The following is a 20,169-nucleotide window of genomic DNA, read 5'->3' as shown; positions in this document are numbered from 1 at the left end:
TGCCTATAGTAGAAAGGATTAAGTAAGCGAACCATCCGATCATAGCCGTTGCCAGCGCCGCCCCGACTGGCCTCCGTGCCGGTGGCACGTTCGTGTCCATTGCCAGCCTCACCTGGCCCCCGTACCGGTGGCACGTAGCACCATCCGTTCGTGGCCGTTGCCAGCCCCGCCTGGCCCCCGTGCCGGTGGCACGTAAAAAGCACCATCCGATCATGGCCATTGCCAGCTCCATCTGGCACCTGTGCAGGTGGCACGTAAAAAGCACCCACTACACTCACGGAGTGGTTGGTGTTAGGAAGGGCATCCAGCCGTAGAAACACTGCCAGATCAGACTGGGCCTGATGCAGCTTCCTGGCTTCCCAGACCCCAGTTGAACCGTCCAACCCATGTTAGCATGGAAAGCGGACGCTAAATGATGATGATGATGATGATCATCATCATCATCATCATAATCATTATTATTATCAAGACAGGACAAGCTAGCAGAATTGTTATCTTGGGTCAGAATGCTGAGTGGCATTTCTTTTAGCATTACAATCTAAGTTCAAATGCTGCCAAGGTCAACTTTGTCTTTCATAATTTCAGGGTCAATAAAATAAGTACCAGACAAAAACTGGGGTCAATGTTATTGATTTTCCCTTCCCTTCAAAATTGTTGGCCTTCTGCCAAAATTATAAAGAATTATTATCATCATTGTGAATTATTAGCATACTAGACAGAATGATTAGTGACCACATTGTGAGTTCAAATCCCACCAAGGTTGACCTTGCCTTCCATCTCATTGGGGTTGATAAAATAAGTTCCAGATGAGTACTAGAGGCCAATGTAATCAATTAGTAACTTCCTCCAATATCTCAGGCCTTGCACCTATTGTAGAAAAGATTATAAGTTTACGATTTTAATAAAAGGAAGGACATATTTGATCACAGATCTACGAAGCAATTGCCCCAGCTCCCTTTCAGGGCTGGTGAAAGTGATGTGGTGGACAACGTAAAACCTGGCTGATGACAGTCAAGGCTGGTCTGGAACCCAACCTAGGACCCCATATCTACGGCGTTTGCCACTGGAATAAAGAGTGGTTGGAGCCTCAAATCGCCAGGTCTGGTCGGCGTTTGTGAGAGATGCAGCATTGAAGATGAATGAAGCCAGCACAACCCACCCCGGGTGAATGCTGTCTCAAGACAAGAAGAAGACAGATCAGCAGAATTAGGGCTGACTGAGCATGAACACCCTTGCCCCTGCCACCCCTATGTCACCACCACCAACCATGACACCCTTGCCCCTGCCACCCCTACGTCACCACCACCAACCATGACAATCAAGATGGTGGATTAGCAGAATCGTAAGACAAAATGCCTGTGATATTTAGTGATGGCCTCTCACATTCTGAATTCAAATCCTACTGAGAACCCCTGTGCCTCTCGTGCTTTTGGGTTCCATATAAGGTGAAATAAATACCAGAGATACTTTGTCCCATGCTGAAACTGCAGGAGCTACTCAGATTTTGCAGGCTCTTCTAAATCCACCACAAAGTTGGAAACCCTTCAATGTTATCAGCAGGTATCTCAGAATCACAAGTGTTTGAACCTTTAGCCTATATGCATTGCCTGAGCGAGGCAGTGAGGACTGAACTAAAATAAAGTACCAGCCAAGTACTTAGATCAATTTAATATTCCTATAAATCATATTAGATGTGAATGGAATTATAACATAAGACCAAGACCACCACCAATCTATATAAACGATGAGATAAAAGAAGGGAATCTCTGTTTTTTCACGAACCTGCCAATCTTTCTTCTGTGACCTTCAGATCTTGCAAACACTTGTTTTTGTCCATGTTGATACTGGCAATAAGGTTTTCTCGAGCACTGTCATTGCAGATGTGGAAATATTGCTTCAAAATTCCGTCAGAAGTGTTGTTAGAACCTTAAAGTGAATTGACAAAATTGATAAAATGAAAAAAATATATTTTTAATTTTAAAAAATTGAATCATAATTTTGCTGTAGAATGCTCGTAAGAGTTGACCAGGTCATCACGGTCCAAACCAGTTTATATTCAGAATTACTGCCCTCCTAGATGGGTTGGGGACTACACCTTGTTATTACATTTAATTTATAGTTTGGTTTCCTAAGGTTGGATACCCATCCCAACACCAATCCCTTTACAGAGTGGACTGGGTGCATTTTATCACAACACCAATACTTGACAGATTATCAGGTATCAACAAGCCTAAAGGGTCCTCTCAACCTCTCCCCATGTTTCCACTCAGTTACCAACCACTTTACACTCACTTAGCAACACTTTTATTTTTTGGCACCAATTAGTGAAGTTGCTTTCTATCTTAATAGCCCTCATCACTCTATACATGTTTTTGTAGGGCTACATGTAGGGCTACATGGCCGAGGCAGTGAATAAAAGAAAGGAAGATGAAAGAATCAGGATAAGTGGATGAAAGGAGTAAGGGTGTGATGGTAAAAACAGAGTAATGGGGTCAGGATAGTGGTAAAGGGGGAGAGAGAGAGAGAGATGGATAGTAACATACATAGTTCAACTATTCTGGGGTTTTCTAGGTGGATGAGAGCATGAACAATGGGATAGTAGACCAGCTATCCCAGAATCTTTCAGACACAGAAGTTGAAGTCAACAAAGAGGAATTAAAGTCAGTGGGTAAAGGTGAGGTGGATAAATGCTAAGAGTAAATGTCAATAACAAGTGTCCAAGGAAAGGAAGATAGAAAAGGTAATGGTAGAGTTGGATAGGGTGCCATGCACATCTGATGTGATCCTTTATCTATAAGCCTCATGATGAGTGAAATATAGAGGTTGATGAGGATGAGAGAGGCAGGGGTTGTGTTGAAGAGATGAGAGGGTTAGATAGGTCCAGTGACATCCTTAGTTACAATGAGGAGGAGAAATCCACTGCCATCTTTAGTCATATGACACAATGGGAGGGAGAGAAGAATGAAAAGAGTGTTAGAGTGATGAGAGAGTATTCTAGCAGATGTAGACTTGACAGTAGACAGTAGACAATGAAATATTCCTACTAGACACAAAGAGTGAGAGTCTCTTGGTGGTGAGCTGGTTGAATTATTAGCATATCAGGCAAAGTGTTTAACAACATTTCCTCTGTCTTTACATTTTGAGTTCAAATACTCCTGAAGTTGACTTTGCTTATGATTCTTTTCAGTTGAAAAAATATGCACTGGTCAAGAACTGGGATTCATGTAATCAACTTACCACCTCCAATGAAATTACAGTCCTTGTGCCAAAATTTGAGGAAATTTTGATCTTATGCCAGCGCCGCCATGACTGGCTTCTGTGCCGGTGGCACGTAAAAAGCACCAAACGTTTGTGGCCATTGCCAGCCTACCCTGGCACCTGTTCCGGTGGCACCTAAAAAGTACCATCCGTATGTGGCCAATGCCAGCACCACCTTGACTGGCTTCCGTGCCGGTGGCACGTAAAAAGCACTAACTGATCGGGGCCGTTGCCAGCCTTGCCTGGCACCTGTGCCGGTGGCACATAAAAAGCTCCCACTACACTCACGGAGTGGTTGGCGTTAGGAAGGGCATCCAGCTGTAGAAACACTGCCAGATCAGACTGGAGCCTGGTGCAGCCTTCTGGCTTCCCGGACCCCTGTCGAACTGTCCAACCCATGCTAGCATGGAAAACGGATGTTAAGCAATGATGATGATGATGAATCATTGCCATTTGACGTTTGCATTCCATGCTGGCATAGTTCTAAGGTCTACCTTGACATGGTTTCTATAGTTGGATGCTCTCCCCAACACCAACCACTTCAAAGTTATTTTACTAATAATTCAAAACTAATCGAAACAAAGAGAGTCTATTTCAACAGCAGTTTGATAACACAAGGGTTAAATAAAAATCTTCCATCAAAGTTCCACATTATGTTTTAGAAACTACCTTGAACAGTGACAAAAGTTATTTTACTAAGTTCCCCAGTCTTTTAAAAAGTAACTGAAACAAAAGCAGTGACTTTCAACAGAAATATGGTAATGAAAGGGTTTTAAATATTTCATATTTATGGATACTCACATTTTCTAAATACATGTTTAACTTTAGATGGATAGTCTCCTGATGAAGAATACCTGGAAAAATAAGAAAGAAGGTTTAAAAAAACATAGTAAAAAGTCATCAAAGATAAACAGAAAAACTTTAAAATCTTCTAAAGCTAATTCCAAGACTTTACTTGAGTAGACCATGTAAAGTTTTCAGTAATCAACCCATTAGCATTCAGATTACTCCAGCAAATATAAAGTTTATTTCTTTACATTTTGACATTTATCATGTTGTAGCATCAAAATTTCAATGACATAATTGTTCTTTTATTCTTTCACTTATTTCAGTCATTTGACTGCGGCCATGCTGGAGCAATGGATTGATCCCAGACTTATCTATTAAGCCTACTACTTATTTTATCAGTTGCTTTTGCCGAGCTGCTAAGTTGCAGGGATGTAAACACACCAACACTGGTTGTCAAGCGGTGATGGGGGAGACAAACACATAGATGTATGCATACATATACTTTATTGAAAAGCAGCAAAAATATCACAAAAACTGTTACTCAGAGTTTCCTGTTCCTGTTTGTTGGACAGTTTTGTTTAAAATGGAACAGAAATAAGGTTATAAGCAAACATACACAATTAGTTTAATGGATACATATTTGAAAATGGTTCTGTTTCATTGGTCCTTTCAACTTATGGTCTTAAGCATGCAATAAACAAAATCTCTCTATATATAAACGGCAAAATGTCTGTGTGTGAGTCCTTTATACAAATCCACAATTTTTCAGTTAGAGGGATCGCACTTTCTATGGTCATTCAAAACTGTCCAAGGGAGTTCATGCACATCGTTACATTTCCCCAGTCACCCCGCAAAGCCATTAAAAAATCAATAGAAGTGACTTTTTTGTGAATTTTCTATCCAAAACTCAATCAAAATGCCCGAAACTTGATACGCCAATTGAATGCCAGCTAGCTGTATGTGATTGGTTGGAGATTTGGACAGAACTCATGTGTATGTGTGCCCGCACACAGCTGTATATGCATACATTAGCATTATGACCCGGTGTTGCCGGACGTTGTATTCTGCTAAATGACATTGATTGTTTTGATTGTTTTCAACTCTGTGTACGGTCTGTTAAATGTCTGTTAACCTTGTTTTTAAATGTATTTGAAATGTTTCAATTGATGTTGTGAATTATATAAATTGTTGTTAAATGTAAGCAACTGCCTCTGCTGTCTCTCTCCTTTGTTGCTGTTGTCTCTGGTTACTGGTTTGCGTTCGCTGCCCACCCCCGCTTTCTGTGGTGGATTTCCGTTTGACTGAGCGTAGTCGTCATCGCCGACTTAGGGTCCTAAGTTGAGTTGAGCGACGGCGTAACAATGTGTGTGTGTGTATGTATGTATGTATGTGTGTGTGTGTATGTGTATATATATATATATATTGAGATTAGACATGGTGCCGACCCCATTAAGAAATACAATTGCAAAAACGAAAACTCCTGTCCGTTAGAAGGGAAATGTCTAGTGAAAGGAGTAGTTTATAGAGCCAAGGTGCAAATAGAAGGCTCATCGGAATACAAGACATATACAGGGGCTTCAGAAAATTCATTTAAAACACGATTTTATTCACATAAAAATTCATTTAGATACCCAGAGAATAGGAAGAGGACCAGCCTAGCAAAATATGTCTGGGAACTAAAAGAAAAGGAAACCCCACCTTTCAACGTGACATGGAGCATTCTGGACAGAGCGGCACCATACAGGCATGGAGCACACAGAAATAATTTTAAATGCAAGCTTTGCCTATTAGAAAAACTATACATTTTATTCAAAGACAATAATTCTTTGAATCAAAGAAGTGAGCTAATGAACTTACGTAGACACGCAACCAAATTTAAAATGTCAAATATAAATATACCATATGGATAGTGTATATATTTTGTATTTTTGAAATTTTGATTTTGACTCTTGGACTAGTATGTAAACGCGACGATGGATTTGTTTCGCGCTATGCAGATTTCATTCCGTATAGCAAAGTCTCATGCATATATTTTGTTTATATTTCTACATATACATTAGGAAAAACCTTCGGCTTTGTTTATTTCATGTTATTGTATTGTATAGGATTACCTTGATTTTTAATTTATAGATGATCCAAAATAGGGTGTTATATTTTATATGTCTTTCGTATATTTTTCATTATTGCACTCACCTTTTTTTAAAAAATCAATGTTGTCAAAAATTAGAATTTTGATGTAAATATGTGTATAGCCATGGATATGTATTTGTAAGCATGCGTCTATGTGTATGTGTAAGTGAGCGTATGTTTGTGCTTAAGCACACACATACACAACTGTATGTGTATGTATCCATTCGAACTTGTGTATTTGTATACTTGTCTCCATATATGTCAATAACGCGGTTACGCAGCTTGTATACATAATTTTTCTTATTTCGTTTTTTTTCCCCACCCCTCCTTTTTCTTTTTTCCTTCCCCCTTCTTCGTTCCTTTTTCTCTCTTCCTTTCTTTCGTTTTTTCTCTAACTGATACAACTTTACGTCCCCCTTACTTAAGCTTTACTACGTAAATGAGAAACGCTACATCGATGATTTTAACTTGCGTGCGAGATAGATTGCGTACATATATGTATGCATGCATTTGTGTGTATATTTTATATTTATATTTATACGTCTGTATATGTATGGCGTTTGCACGCATCCTTCTGTGTATGTTGATATATATATGTACACTTTAATATGAATATGTATTGCAGTGTAATATTTATAATAAGTTTTAATTTCTATGCATTAATTATATTTTCTTCATTAACGTCAATATGTATTTTATTTAATGTAAGGTTTTTTCCTCGAATTTTTATAATTTTTTTTATATATATATACATATATTTTTGAGCTCATTTTTTGTTTATCGCTCGAAGATAAACAAGTCCATTTTTTTAAAGGTGTAGCATTTGTAAGAGTCTGGATTGAATTGATATATTGGTTCCATTCTAGCAAAAACTGTCTGATGAACGGCAACGAGAAACTCAGAGTAACAGATTTTGTTGAATTTTCTGCTGCTTTAAATAAAGTATATATAAATATATATATATTGTGTCAGGTCACTTTTGAGTGCTACTGGTAACATGTAACCCAGTACAACCTGTTGCATGGTTGGGTCGCCGACGACTAAACCGGCAACCCCACCAAGCTTGCTTGGTGAGGAAGGTGTTTATTGGACACCCTGTGGGATGAAAAACAAAACCCGTCAAAGGGCAGAGGAACTCTTGAGAGTCAATGGCCATCCAATAAATGTCTTAAGGCTGTATCATGCGTGGGGACATAGAAATAATCAGACTGAATACCCGATTGCACGGTTAAACCATTGGGAGTGAAGGACTCCTAGCCTTTGTTAGGGCATCCTTCTAGGAGAAGGTAACTCAGGTAACTGGGATAACTCCGGCATAAAACCTGTGGCTCAGTGGTTACCGATGTTGTTGACTTGTTCTTCTTTTCGGATTATGGCTGCTGTTGCTTAGTGAGTGGGATTGACTCTGTGTACAGCCTTTCCTCACTTTAAAAAAAAATCTTCTTGCACAGGCATTGCACGATAACAATATTGATTAAGCTTCGTGCAATGGCCATACTCGATAACGAGGGGGCAGTCACTGTATGTATGTGTGTGTGTGTGTGTGTGTGTGTGTGTATGTATACATACATACATATATATATATACGACAGGCTACTTTCAGTTTCCGTCTACCAAATATACTCACAAGACCTTGCCCAGTCCAGAGCCATAGTAGAAGACATTTGCCCAAGTTGCCACATAGTGGGACTGAACCTGGAACCTACCACACAGCCACTACTGCGCCTATATATAAATATACACACACATGTATATCAAATGAAAATACACAAATAAATAGCCAAGGAGCAGTTGGCTTACTGAGTACATCTTATAAAGTTTCTACCTCCACCTTTTCTACAGATCGAGCAGGGATTTGTGGTTTGTCTGCCTTCCTACTTATTAGGACTTTGGTTTTAGCTAAGTTGACTCTAAGGCCCTTCGATTCCAATCCTTACATACACACATATACACACCTCAAAATGTAACTACATGTGGATCATTGGCGATTTTGTTTCTTCCATGTTCCTTTTCTCTTGGATTCTCCTCTGTCTCCTGTTTCTGAAGAAGAGCTTTGCTCAACACATAAAACTACCTTCCTTTCCTTCCCTGAGCATCTTTTAATACTTTGCATGTACCATGTCCTCGCGTTATTGTTTTTTTCTTGTGATTTTCTTTATTTTTTTCTTGATTAATTATACATACATACACACACACAAAATGAGCTTCTTTGAGCTTCTATCTATCAAGGCTTTGGTTAGCCTGAGACTATAGTAGAAGACACTTACCCAAGGACTGAACCTCAAACCATCTGGTTGGGAAGCAAGCTTCTTACCACTCAGCCAAGTTTTAGAATGACATTGTAGAGCAGGTGTGAGAGGCTGGATCTGGTCAGTTTGAGTATAAAACAGGTAGAATATATTTGGGCTAGATACAGCTAGTTTAAATGCTAATGAGTGAATTTTGATTTGGAGTTTTCTTTTTCTTAAATATTTAATTGGTTGAGACATTTTACACCTCTCACAGGAGGCAACGTCTTCTTCATAGTTTGTTATCACATCCACCTCACCATTTCAGTCACTGGATTGCAGCAGTACTGGGAAGACAGAATCTGAAAAAGCCCGTCATATATGTATATATCTATGTGTGTATGTGTTTGTCCCCCACCACGACTTGACCTCCAATGTGTCTTTACATCCCCATAACTTAGCTGTTCAGCAAAAGAGACCAACAGAATAAGTACAAGTCTTAAAAAAAAGTACTGGGGTTGATTCGGTTGACTAAAATTCTTCAAGGCGGTGCCCCATGATAACTGCAGTCTAATTACTGAAACAAATAACGGATAAAAGGTAAAAAAAATAGACATGGACACACAGACATTTGCTGTACGTTTCTACAGAGTGATTCTCTACCAAATTCCATTTGTAACATCAACAACAACAACAATAATAATTTAATGATGAAGGAGAGGATTGAATTACTTACTGTCCTGTGTTTTCACTGACATCAGATTCGTAGTCGCTAGGCTGATATGGAGGGAAGAGAGAGGGAGAGAAAATGTTTTTGGTTAAATTTAATCTGGGCAAGTTAACCAGTGTAACAATGTTGGTACATGAATGTAAAGTCAAATAAATACATTGGGAGAGGTCAGCTGACCAAGATTGCCTGCAAGCAGACAACATTTAATCTTTCAGTGATGGACTCTCACATAAATTGTAATGTATGAGCATCCAGCTGTTTGATGAATGGGACAACCAACTCATTAAATAAACATAAAAAGTGGCTGAACTTGATTTAATTGCTCAGGCATAATCAGTGTGACATACGTGTGATAAAACTGGACATTTGAACAGCAGGCACAGTCCATCCAAAAGTTTCCATTTATCTAAAATCACTTGCCATGGCTACGATAAATGCACTTACCAAGATGCCATGCCTGCATTTGTTATGTCACAATGTTACAGTGTCAAAAACATGTTCCTATAGAAAAGGAGAATCAAGTATACTAAAAGACGCTACCCCACAAGGTACCTGTCTGATATAGGCTGTAAATCAAAGTATGGCATGCTAAATGCAATATATTAAAGAATTATTTAGTTGGCTATTTGACTATCAATGGAGCAAGTACTTTTTATTTGTGCACATTGCATAAACTATGTTGCTTCAATACAATTCTTCAGCTAGGTTTACATTTGTGATTTGTGTGTGCACATGAGTAGCCTTCCAAAGATTGCCCTGTTTGGCGAACTCTCCACCGGCCACCGAGTGAGAGGAGCTCCGAGGAAGCGCTACAAAGACTGCCTCAAGAAGTCTCTAGTAGCATGTCATATTAACCACCAATGCTGGTCAGACCTGGCTGCGGACAGTGATGTCTGGCGCCACACGATCTTTGATGCAGTCAACAAGTTTGAGGAACAAAGAAGCAACGCACTTAAAGACAAGAGATGCAGGAGGAAGGCGCGAGCTGCCTCTGACACCACACCAGATGTTACCTTCGTCTGTGGACACTGCTCACGGACCTGCCTTTCCCATATCGGACTTGTCAGTCATGAGCATGCATGCACGCAACGTGGACAGCCTTCCTGATCTTCGTTCGCGAAGCCGAGCCATGATGATTTGAGTAGCTTCTTAAAAACCCATTGAGACATGAAGTACCAAAGTACTACTTGCATATACGAGGGACGTTCAATAAGTAATGCCCCTGACTCACTTGCAGTTGTTTGATCTAGCTGAAATTTTGCATGTGCAATTATTTATATCTCTATAGATTAAATGGCAAATTACAGCTCTGAACTAATTGTGGTTTCTGATTTACAGGTGTTTGAACTGAGTCAAGTGTGAAATGGAGCCTGTTGAGTGTCGAGCAGTGATCCGGTTTTTGTATTTGAAAGGACGCACACCACAGGAGACTTTTGATGAAATGAAAGTAACTTATGGTGATGAAGCCCCATCATATGACCTTGTAAAACGCTGGTATCGTGAATTCAAACATGGTCAGAACTCTGTGGAAACAGTTCCCAGATCTGGTCACCCCCCCCTTCTGCCATTGATGAGGCATCTGTCCGTCAAGTTGAGGCTGCCATTTTGGAAGATCGACGCATAACAATTCGCCAAATAGCCCATCAGGTTAAGATTAGTACCGGGTCTGTGGAAAATATCATTCATGACCATTTGCATATGCAAAAGGTGTCTGCCAGATGGATTCCCAGGTTGCTCACACCTTTCCAGAAGCAAGAACGCGTCGAGTGCTCGAGGATGAATTTGGAGATGTGCCAAGAAGATGAGTCAAAATTTTTCAAAAGACTGATTACACAAGGATGAAACCTGGGTCCATCACTATGATCCAGAGACCAAAGCACAGCCAATGCAGTGGAAGCACCGTGACTAACCTCCTCCAAAGAAGGCAAGGGTGCAGCCTTCCGCTGGTATGGTCATGCTCACAGTCTTCTGGGACCAGGACGGAGTAGTGATGACTGATTTCCTGGCAAAGGGTACCACAATTACAGGAGCCTATTATGATTCACTTTTGAGGAAATTAAGAGAAGCTATCAAAATCAAGAGGCGGGGCAAGATCAGCAAAGGCATCCTCCTCCTGCAGGACAACGCTCCGGTCCACAACTCGCGTGTCGCCAGATCAGAAGCACAGGCATGCGGCTATGAACTCCCCCCATCCCCCCTACTCTCCTGACCTTGCACCCTCTGATTTTCACCTCTTCCCAGCCATGAAGTTGTTTTTGAAAGGAAAGCGTTTCCCAGATGATGCAGCCTTGATTTCTGAAGTCACGTTGTGATTGGAGGACCAAGCTGGGGTCTTCTACAAAAACGGTCTCTAGAGCTGCATCAAACGATGGGAGAAATGCGTAACTCTGGGTGGTTACGTAGAAAAAGACTAATAACTGGGTGGTTATGTAGAAAAAGACTAATAACTGTGCCAAGTTTTGTTGCTCTACTGCTATGGGAAGTGGGCCAGGGGCATTACTTATTGAACGCCCCTCGTATCATGTCAAAAGAGTACTTTAAGTGAACTGAGTGCCCAATAACATTGGTCAACAAAATTAAATGTATTATACTCAAAATTAAATGTATTATACTCATTATTAATGCAAACCAACCTTTTTAATTTTTCATACAGATTTCAAAATTTCACTCCATTTGTATGTAGCACATCAATTTTTGAGTAGATACATTCAAATATTTACATATTTGTATATATGAAATCAATAACGTAACAAATAAGGACATATTATTTTAAAAAAGTAAATGAATATATTGAGTTTAAAATCCTTACTATCGTTCTACAAAGAGTGAATGCACAAAAAAAATGGGTCAGACAAAAGAGACAAAGTTAGAACAATAGAGTTAGAAACATTGTGATTTGGATTTCCTGCAGTGTTCCTGATCTGGTTGATCACGGTAAAGTGTCCAGCAGTAGTCAGCGAGCATTCTGTCATTCCAGAAGCCTTGGCACCATTTCTCCACAGCACTAATGTCCCGGTGAAATCTTTCACCATGTTCATCAGACACTGCTCCAAGGTTATCTACGAAGAAATCCAGATGGGGGTCCAAGAAGTAAACTTTCAGTGACATGCGACAACCCATTTCTTAGTAACATTTCAGAAGATTCTTGAAGCCATCCTTGGAGTCCATTGCCTTCTTGTTAGCTTTCTCACAGAACCAAAAGCATTCCAGGCAGGCAGTTCCAGTTCATCCATTGTTGTCTTGAAGTTGACATCTTTGAGTACTTCTCTAATTTGGGGTCCAACAAAGATACCCACTTTCAATTATGCCTGTGTGATTTGGGGAAACTTTTCTACTCAAGCCTAGTAACTTTACAAACTGTTTTGTCCAATCTTTATGCACAAAGGAAGCAATAGGACATTACATGGATCTACAAGAGGTGTATTCTTGATGATAGACAGCTCTGGCTGGTATGCTGTTCTTGTCTGCCAGTTTGATTCCAAATAATGTCTGTCAGTTGCCTGATTATTCCATACACACAAGAAACAACAGTATTTTGTGGAACCTGACTGCATTCTCATTAACATTTCAATGACTTTTAAATCTCCACATATTTTCCATGAGTATCTTTCATAGTCAATGGCATGAAGTAAAAGTTGCATACTCTCATATGATTCATGAAGATGATTGGAGTGTGCAATAGGAAAAGAGGGATTCAAATTACCATTATGAAGAGGTTTTCTACCAGACAAAAAAACCAAAGCTGCCTGTACGATACACAGATGTCTATTTTAATTTAATGTAGCTTCAATTGCATTTACTTCGTTTTTTACAGTTTGACAAGCATTCCACAATATCAGTGAACATATTATTCACTGGAAGGTGTTTGTAAGCCATTTAAGAAACACACAAAAACCGTTAGATTCACTTCAACATTTAAATTTAATTTGTCGAAATATTCTCGGCGTTCTGAAATCGCGACCTGTTCACTGACAAAACTTCATGCTGCACCACAAAGTTTTGTCAGTGAACAGGTCGCAGTCCCAAAGCAATGAAAATATTTTGACACAAATTAAATTTAAATGTTGAAGTAAATCTAACGGTTTTTGTGTGTTTCTTAAATGGCTTACAAACACCTTCCACGCTGCAATTGTTTTCATTCCAGCACACAATCTCAGATCAAGTCACTTGCTATGCAAGTACATCTCAGTAATATTATTCACTGTTTCCTACAAACCAAAGCACAAACTTCATTTAAGCATGTGACAAATAAGTACATGTTATTGAAAAGGCCCAAAATGTCAAAATGCATCTGACATTGTTGTGAGTTACTGCTGCAATAACGTTCTTGCTCCAATATATCAATGAAGAGATCTACTCTCAGACAAAAACCCCAGCAGCCTGCTTTTCAATGGTATATATACAACAGTATGATACACAAATGACTCCCACAAATTATTTCGTCAATAATCAAACGATTCTGTCAATCCCATCGATTTGTTTTGTTTATTGTTTCACATCAATTTCTTCTTACTTGGCTGAGTTAGAGGCTTTATTGGTTGTAGCAACCCCTAATCACTCAACTGTAGGAAGTGGAATTCAGTATATCAGTGGTAATAAGATTTGTGTAGCACCTTAAACTGACACCCTTGGTGCTGATTAAATACATAAATAAAAAGAAAAAAGAAATGAAATAGAATAAAATGAAAACAAACACTCACCAGAGAGCCTTCCACTTTGATTCTCTTTGAAAAAGGTGGGGTGCTGGCATCACTGGCAGCATTACTTGTTGAACTGACTGCACTGGGGCCAACATCTGTTGCTTCATGTGGAAGTAAGTGGTCTCCATTGCTCTCAGATGGAGAGTTAGAAGAGGAGGCTCTTGATGAGGGTGCGCTCGATAATGGAGTGTCTATACATGGAGGAGTGATATTCAAAGAATGTTTTTCTAAGTACTGAGCCACTCGTAATTGACCAAGGTTAACCGCTAGTGAGAAAGGGGTTTGACCCTAGATTTAAGTAAAAGAAATTAAAAACAAACATGAGTGATACATGGAAAGAAATGGAAGTTTCCACAAAAAAATGAATCACAAATGTATGACATATATGAGAAAAAAAATCGTATATGTACAACATAAATGATATATCTAGCTGAACCCCTCTTGAGTGCAACACAATGGTTTACTGCGATGATGCTACAATGTCTGTAGCAGGATATACTGAAATAGTCAGGAGATGAAGTGTTTTGAACAGAATCACAATGAAATCCTTCAGCAGATTTGAACCCAGTATATGAGCAGTTGTTCAACATTGTATCTATTTGGGTAACTGACTTAGATATTTAATGTTACATAACTGGGAACAAGAAGCAAGTGAAGACTATATTCAATTCCCAGGAGTATCATTAACCCTTTAGCATTTAAACCAGCCATATCCGGCCAAAAGTATTCTACGTGTTTTATGTTCAAACTGGCCAGATCTGGTCTCTCACACCAACCCTACAATATCGTTTTAAAAATAAACAGCTACCTCATCAAAATCTCATAGCTACAAGATAATGCATGATTAGTTCAAAACAACAAATGGAGATCAAAACTGACCCAAAAACTTAAATCACTAGCATCAGTTTTTTACATTATCATTGGTGGAATAATACTACTAATAAATATAATACTAAAAGTAACATAGTATATTACCACTGGTGGTACGAGGTAGAATATTACTACTGGTGAGATAATCCTCAAATAATTATAACTGGCACTTTGTTGGTTTCAACAAGGGCTCCAGTTGATCCGATTAATGGAACAGCCTGCTCATGAAATTAATGTGCAAGTGGCTGAGTATTCCACAGACACATGTACCCTTAACGTACATCTCAGAGAGATTCAGCATGATACAGAATGTGATAAGGTTAGCCCTTTGAATCACAAATACAACTCATTTTTGCCAGCTGAGTGGATTGGAGCAACATGAAATAATCGTCTTGCTCAAGGTAAAATACAACCAGTGGTGGTATACTACTACTACTAATACAACGCTACTACCAATGGTAGTATACTAACATTGGTAATATATTCTTATCTACTCTAGGCACAAGGCCCAAAATTTTTGGGGCGGGGCTAGTCAACTAGATTAACCCCAGTACGCAACTGGTACTTAATTTATCGACCCCAAAAGGATGAAAGGCAAAGTCGACCTCGGCGGAATTTGAACTCAGAACGTAACGGCGTGCTAACGGTTCTGCCAGCTTGCTACCTTAACAGTGGTAATATATTATAACAGAATGTATAAAACTATTTTTTAATTAATTGACATTTCAGAATGATATGGTGTGATTTGATTGTTGTTTCTATCATGCCAATTGACTGCATAGATACTTCTTTGTTTCCGTTAAACCTCAGATCAGCTGTGATAAGGTGGATCAACAACCACTGCATTCCATCCTGTCTTGTCAGAAGAATATCCTTGAACCATGCCGTATCGTTTTGAAAAAATGTCAAGTGAATAAAAGACAAAATATATTCTGTTGTAGTACACTATCATTGGTGATATATTATATTCAGTAGGTCAGAGATCAGAAGAGAAGCACCATTGCCAATGATCCCTTTTTTGGAGCCTACATGAATGATCGGAGGAAGGGAGTAAGTTGTCTTGGACTGGAAACCTAGCCTGCGTGTTTGCAACAGACTGGACTCTACTAAAAACACCCAGGGAGCAAGTTGTGATGTGAGTCTGAACAGTACAACACTGCTGGTGGTAAATCTCAAATTAGCAGAACAGGATCTCACTGAAGCACTTTAAGTTAACGAACCACTGGTCAACAACAGTGCCACTGCTGTTTCTGCTGCCACTAGTAGCAGACCGTACCTTCACATGATACCTATTTACAGCTAAGTGGACTGAGCTAATAGGTTACGTGTCTTAGTTAAGAATAAAGCAGAATACCCAGATATGCCTGAACAGTTGTCACTTATCGTTGAGCCAAACGTAGCCTTGACACTGTTATGCAACTACAGATTTCTTTATTAGCAAAGACAAATGGAGATGAGCAGAGCGAGAATACTGACAGAGAAAGGGGGAGGAAACAGTGACAAAAATAACAATGAAAGGGGTAAAGTGAGATGAAGAAAGTGGTCACTAGGCATCCACTGTCCCTCATCATCGTTGTCGTCGTCGTTTAACATCCGCTTTCCATGTTAGCATGGGTTGGATGGTTCAACTGGGGTCTGGGAAGCCAGAAGGCTGCACCAGGCCCAGTCTGATCTGACAGAGTTTCTACAGCTGGATGCCCTTCCTAACGCCAACCACTCCGAGAGTGTAGTGGGTGACTTTTACGTGCCACTCAGGCGGTACTGGCAACGACCTCACTCGACCTTAACCTCCTCCTATCTGACATTCAACAAAACCAAAAGAGAAATAAAACAGAGAAAAATGGTGGTGGTGAGAAGTGTGTACTGGGGAAGATAGTGGAGAAGAAGCAATAGAGGGGAGGGGGGAAAGGTGTTGCTTACCTCTTTGTTTAAACACTGCACGTTAGCTCCAGCAGCCACCAACATTTTCATTGCCCCTAATGCCTTATCATTCAGAGCAATCAAATGGAGAGCACTCTGCCCATGTTTTGTCTGCTGATTGAACAAAATATTCAGTAATCCTGTAGATGTAATAGAGAAACAAATCATCATCACTATCATCATCATCATCTTCATCCTCACCACTATCATTACCATCATCATCATCATCATCATTACCCTCAGTCTGGTCAGTTTGGCTCCAGTAGTCCTAGTTTAGTCACTTTTACTCTAGTAACACTAACCTGGTAAGTTAATTTCTCTTCTATTATGAATAAATAGCATTTTCTCACCCAACAGACATAATCCACACATGCCATTCACATATTACTCTACATGTCTCTCCAGGGCACAACATCAACATAATGCTCCACCTTTCACATAATAGTACACAAAAATGGATAATGCTTTCTTCATTTCTCTCCAGCTTCTCTATCTACGTTCAATATCTGAGCAGCTTGCTCTGCTCTTGAACCAGGTACATTATTTCTCGATGCTCCTATCCACTTAGCTGATATTGAGTATCAGCCAAATACTTGTGCAGCACACTTCCTCTGCAACCGCCACCACTTGCTGTTCTGCTAAGTCAGTGGGGGGGGGTGAGACAAGAGAGTATCTATGTCTGCTTGTGACTACACAGGCACCTAAAATAATTAATGAAAACATGGACATTATACAAGCAACCATGTCACACAAGCTTATAAATGACTGCCATGCTGTCTGCCGTATCCTTACAGCAATATAACATAACAGTTGCTTTGTAAGATTTAGTTTCACGGTGATTTTAGTAAATCAATCATCATCATCATCGTTTAACGTCTGCTTTCCATGCTAGCATGGGTTGGACGAATGACTGAGGGCTGGCGAACCAGATGGCTGTACCAGGCTCCAATCTTGATCTGGCAGAGTTTCTACAGCTGGATGCCCTTCCTAACGAACCACACTCCTAGATAGTTTATGGATAGATAGTTTACAGCTGAATGCCCTTCCTAATGCCAACCACACCCCTAGATAGTTCAAGGTGATTTTAGTAAATCAATCATCATCATCATCATCATAATCATCATTTAACGTCCACTTTCCATGCTAGCATGGGTTGGACGAATGACTGAGGGCTGGCGAACCAGATGGCTGCACCAGGCTCCAATCATGATCTGGCAGAGTTTCTATGGTTGGATGCCCTTCCTAATGCCAATCACACCCCTAGACAGTTTACTTCAGCTAACATTTTCAACGTATGTATGTTACAAATAGTATAAACTTGATTTTTATTAGATAAAATGATTCACTCTTTCTTTCTTTTCTTTCATTGTTTCTGTCTCCTTTTCTCTCGGCACAACGAAGGAGCCTCTATATAGTACGTTGAGTTGCTACAACTAGCAGGCAAACCATCCTTATAACACACCCTACTGTCTAAAATAAAGAACAACACACGGGACATTGCTGCATCATTGTCGTCCTTCTTGTCATCATCATCACCATTTAACATCCGTTTTTCCATGCTGGCATGGGTTGGACAGTTTGACCAGAGCTAGAAAACCAGGCTCCATTCTCTGCTCTGGCATGGCTTCTATGGCTGGATACCCTTCTTAATGCCAACCACTCTACAGAGCGTACTGTGTACTTTTTACGTGACACCAGCATGAGTACTTTTTATACATATGCATGTATATAGTCCATGCTGTAAAGTAGTTAGCATTAGGAAGGACATCAAGGTGTAAATACGATGCCAAAGCAGAAATTGGTGCTCAAGACAGTCATGTATCAAATCCTGTCAAGCCATCCAATCCATGCCAGCATGGAACATGGATGTTAAATGATGATGATATATACATATATATGCATACAAACACACACATATATACATACATATGTACACACAATGGGCTTCTTTCAGTTTCTGTCTACCATATCTACTCATACAGCTTTGTCTAGCCTGAAGCTATAGTAGAAGACACTTGTCTAAGAGGCCCACACAGCCATAACTACATTAACATGTATTAAGTTTTCAGCAATAACATATGTCCAAAAGTTTGCTTGCAAGTGCGCACACACACACACACACACACACACAACACACACACAGAAATGCACATGTATGTTCACACAAACACATACACAAACAAAACTGTGTAGGATTGTATTTATAGAACTCACCTGGGCGCTCTTTAGCAAAGTTCAAGATGTCTCTAAGAAGATCAACATTTCGGTAATGTGCTCGACCATCCATGCCAACGGTCTCACAGCTTGTGAGGAATGGTGTTAAACCTGCCCTGTTTTTAATTTTTAAATTCGGTTCCAGAATTTCAAGAATCTGAGGAAATTTCTTCACCATTACAGGATTATTTAAACGTATTGCCCTGATACACAGCAAGACTCGATGCAAGGCAGTGTCTCCTGTGTTGGTGTGTAGAACATTTATGTTATAACCTGCAGATGCCAACCACTTCAAAATGTTTAATTTACCTATTAAAAAAAAATCAAATATCATTATACAAAGGATTTTGATTAATGAATAAAGAATGAACTAATGAAGTAACCTCTATTAGGTTAGTTATTTTGCTGCAATTAAATTTCCAAAGAACTTATCAGCTCTCAAATTAAAAATTCAAAAAATCAGACGGGCTTTTGAATTTTTCTGGTCATATCTGATGCTCTTACAACAATCAGCAAGCTAGCTGAGAGGCTTAATGGTTAAACAACAGAGTAATAAGGATGACAGCTTTTAGCAGAGCTACTGCTCTTTGCATTCTCTACACTGGAAGTAAGATCAAAACTGAAACTTACTAAGAATTGCTGCCCAGTGCATCAAAGGGTATCGATATTCGGGATTCACATCAAATATGGCTGAATTTCTCCTCCAGTTCTTTTTCTGAAAAAAAAAAAAAAAAATCAATTGTTTAATAAATAGGTAATTAATTTACTGATAATTTTGACAATTGGCTATCTGTTAAATAAAGAATGATGATTGTGACCGAGACCTTTAGTGATACGCTGTGCTTGAGAAGACTTGTGAAGCCAAGTGAAATCACAGCCGTGGCCAATGCTGATGTCATGTAAAAAGCATCTTTCAAACATTGGGCCCCACGGAGACAAGGTGACTGATGCCAGTGGCTTGTGAAAAGCACCTTTCGAGTGTGGCTCTCACGGAGGCAATGTCCAATGACCGAGATCTTTGGCATTACGCTGTGCTTCAGAAGAAAACCCATCAAGCCAAGTAAAATCACAGTTGTGGCAGATACTGGTGTCATGCAAATGGCACCTGTGCCAGTGGCACATAAAAGCACCCATTACACTCTTGGAGTGGTTGGCATTAGGAAGGGCATCCAGCCGTAGAAACCATGTCAAATCAGAATGGAGTCTGGTGCAGTCTTCCAGCTTGCCAGCTCAGGTCAACCATCCAACCCATGCCCAGCATGGATAACAGACATTAAATCATGATGATTTCAGTTTAGTGGGGTCATTATGAAGCTTATTAATCTGACCT

General features: G+C 39.7%; 1 protein-coding gene across 3 annotated transcripts in view; it reads right to left on the bottom strand.

Moving 5' to 3' along the window:
• The window catches only part of LOC115214145, a 126,269-nt gene that overhangs the window by 603 nt on the left and 105,497 nt on the right, over positions 1-20,169 (bottom strand). For all 3 annotated transcript variants that reach the window (XM_036505033.1, XM_029783210.2, XM_036505034.1), the window contains 7 exons: positions 19,470-19,554; positions 18,840-19,148; positions 16,626-16,765; positions 13,836-14,123; positions 9,142-9,182; positions 4,060-4,112; positions 1,783-1,926 (listed from right to left, as the gene is read on the bottom strand). In XM_036505033.1, the coding sequence (XP_036360926.1) occupies positions 1,783-1,926; positions 4,060-4,112; positions 9,142-9,182; positions 13,836-14,123; positions 16,626-16,765; positions 18,840-19,148; positions 19,470-19,554 (1,060 nt within the window). The remainder of the gene's footprint in view (positions 1-1,782; positions 1,927-4,059; positions 4,113-9,141; positions 9,183-13,835; positions 14,124-16,625; positions 16,766-18,839; positions 19,149-19,469; positions 19,555-20,169) is intronic.

Source organism: Octopus sinensis, linkage group LG7 (assembly GCF_006345805.1).
Source record: "Octopus sinensis linkage group LG7, ASM634580v1, whole genome shotgun sequence".
Taxonomy (NCBI): domain Eukaryota; kingdom Metazoa; phylum Mollusca; class Cephalopoda; order Octopoda; family Octopodidae; genus Octopus; species Octopus sinensis.
The sequence above is the reverse complement of the archived record's forward strand: the minus strand, read 5'-3'. Positions and strand labels throughout refer to the sequence as shown.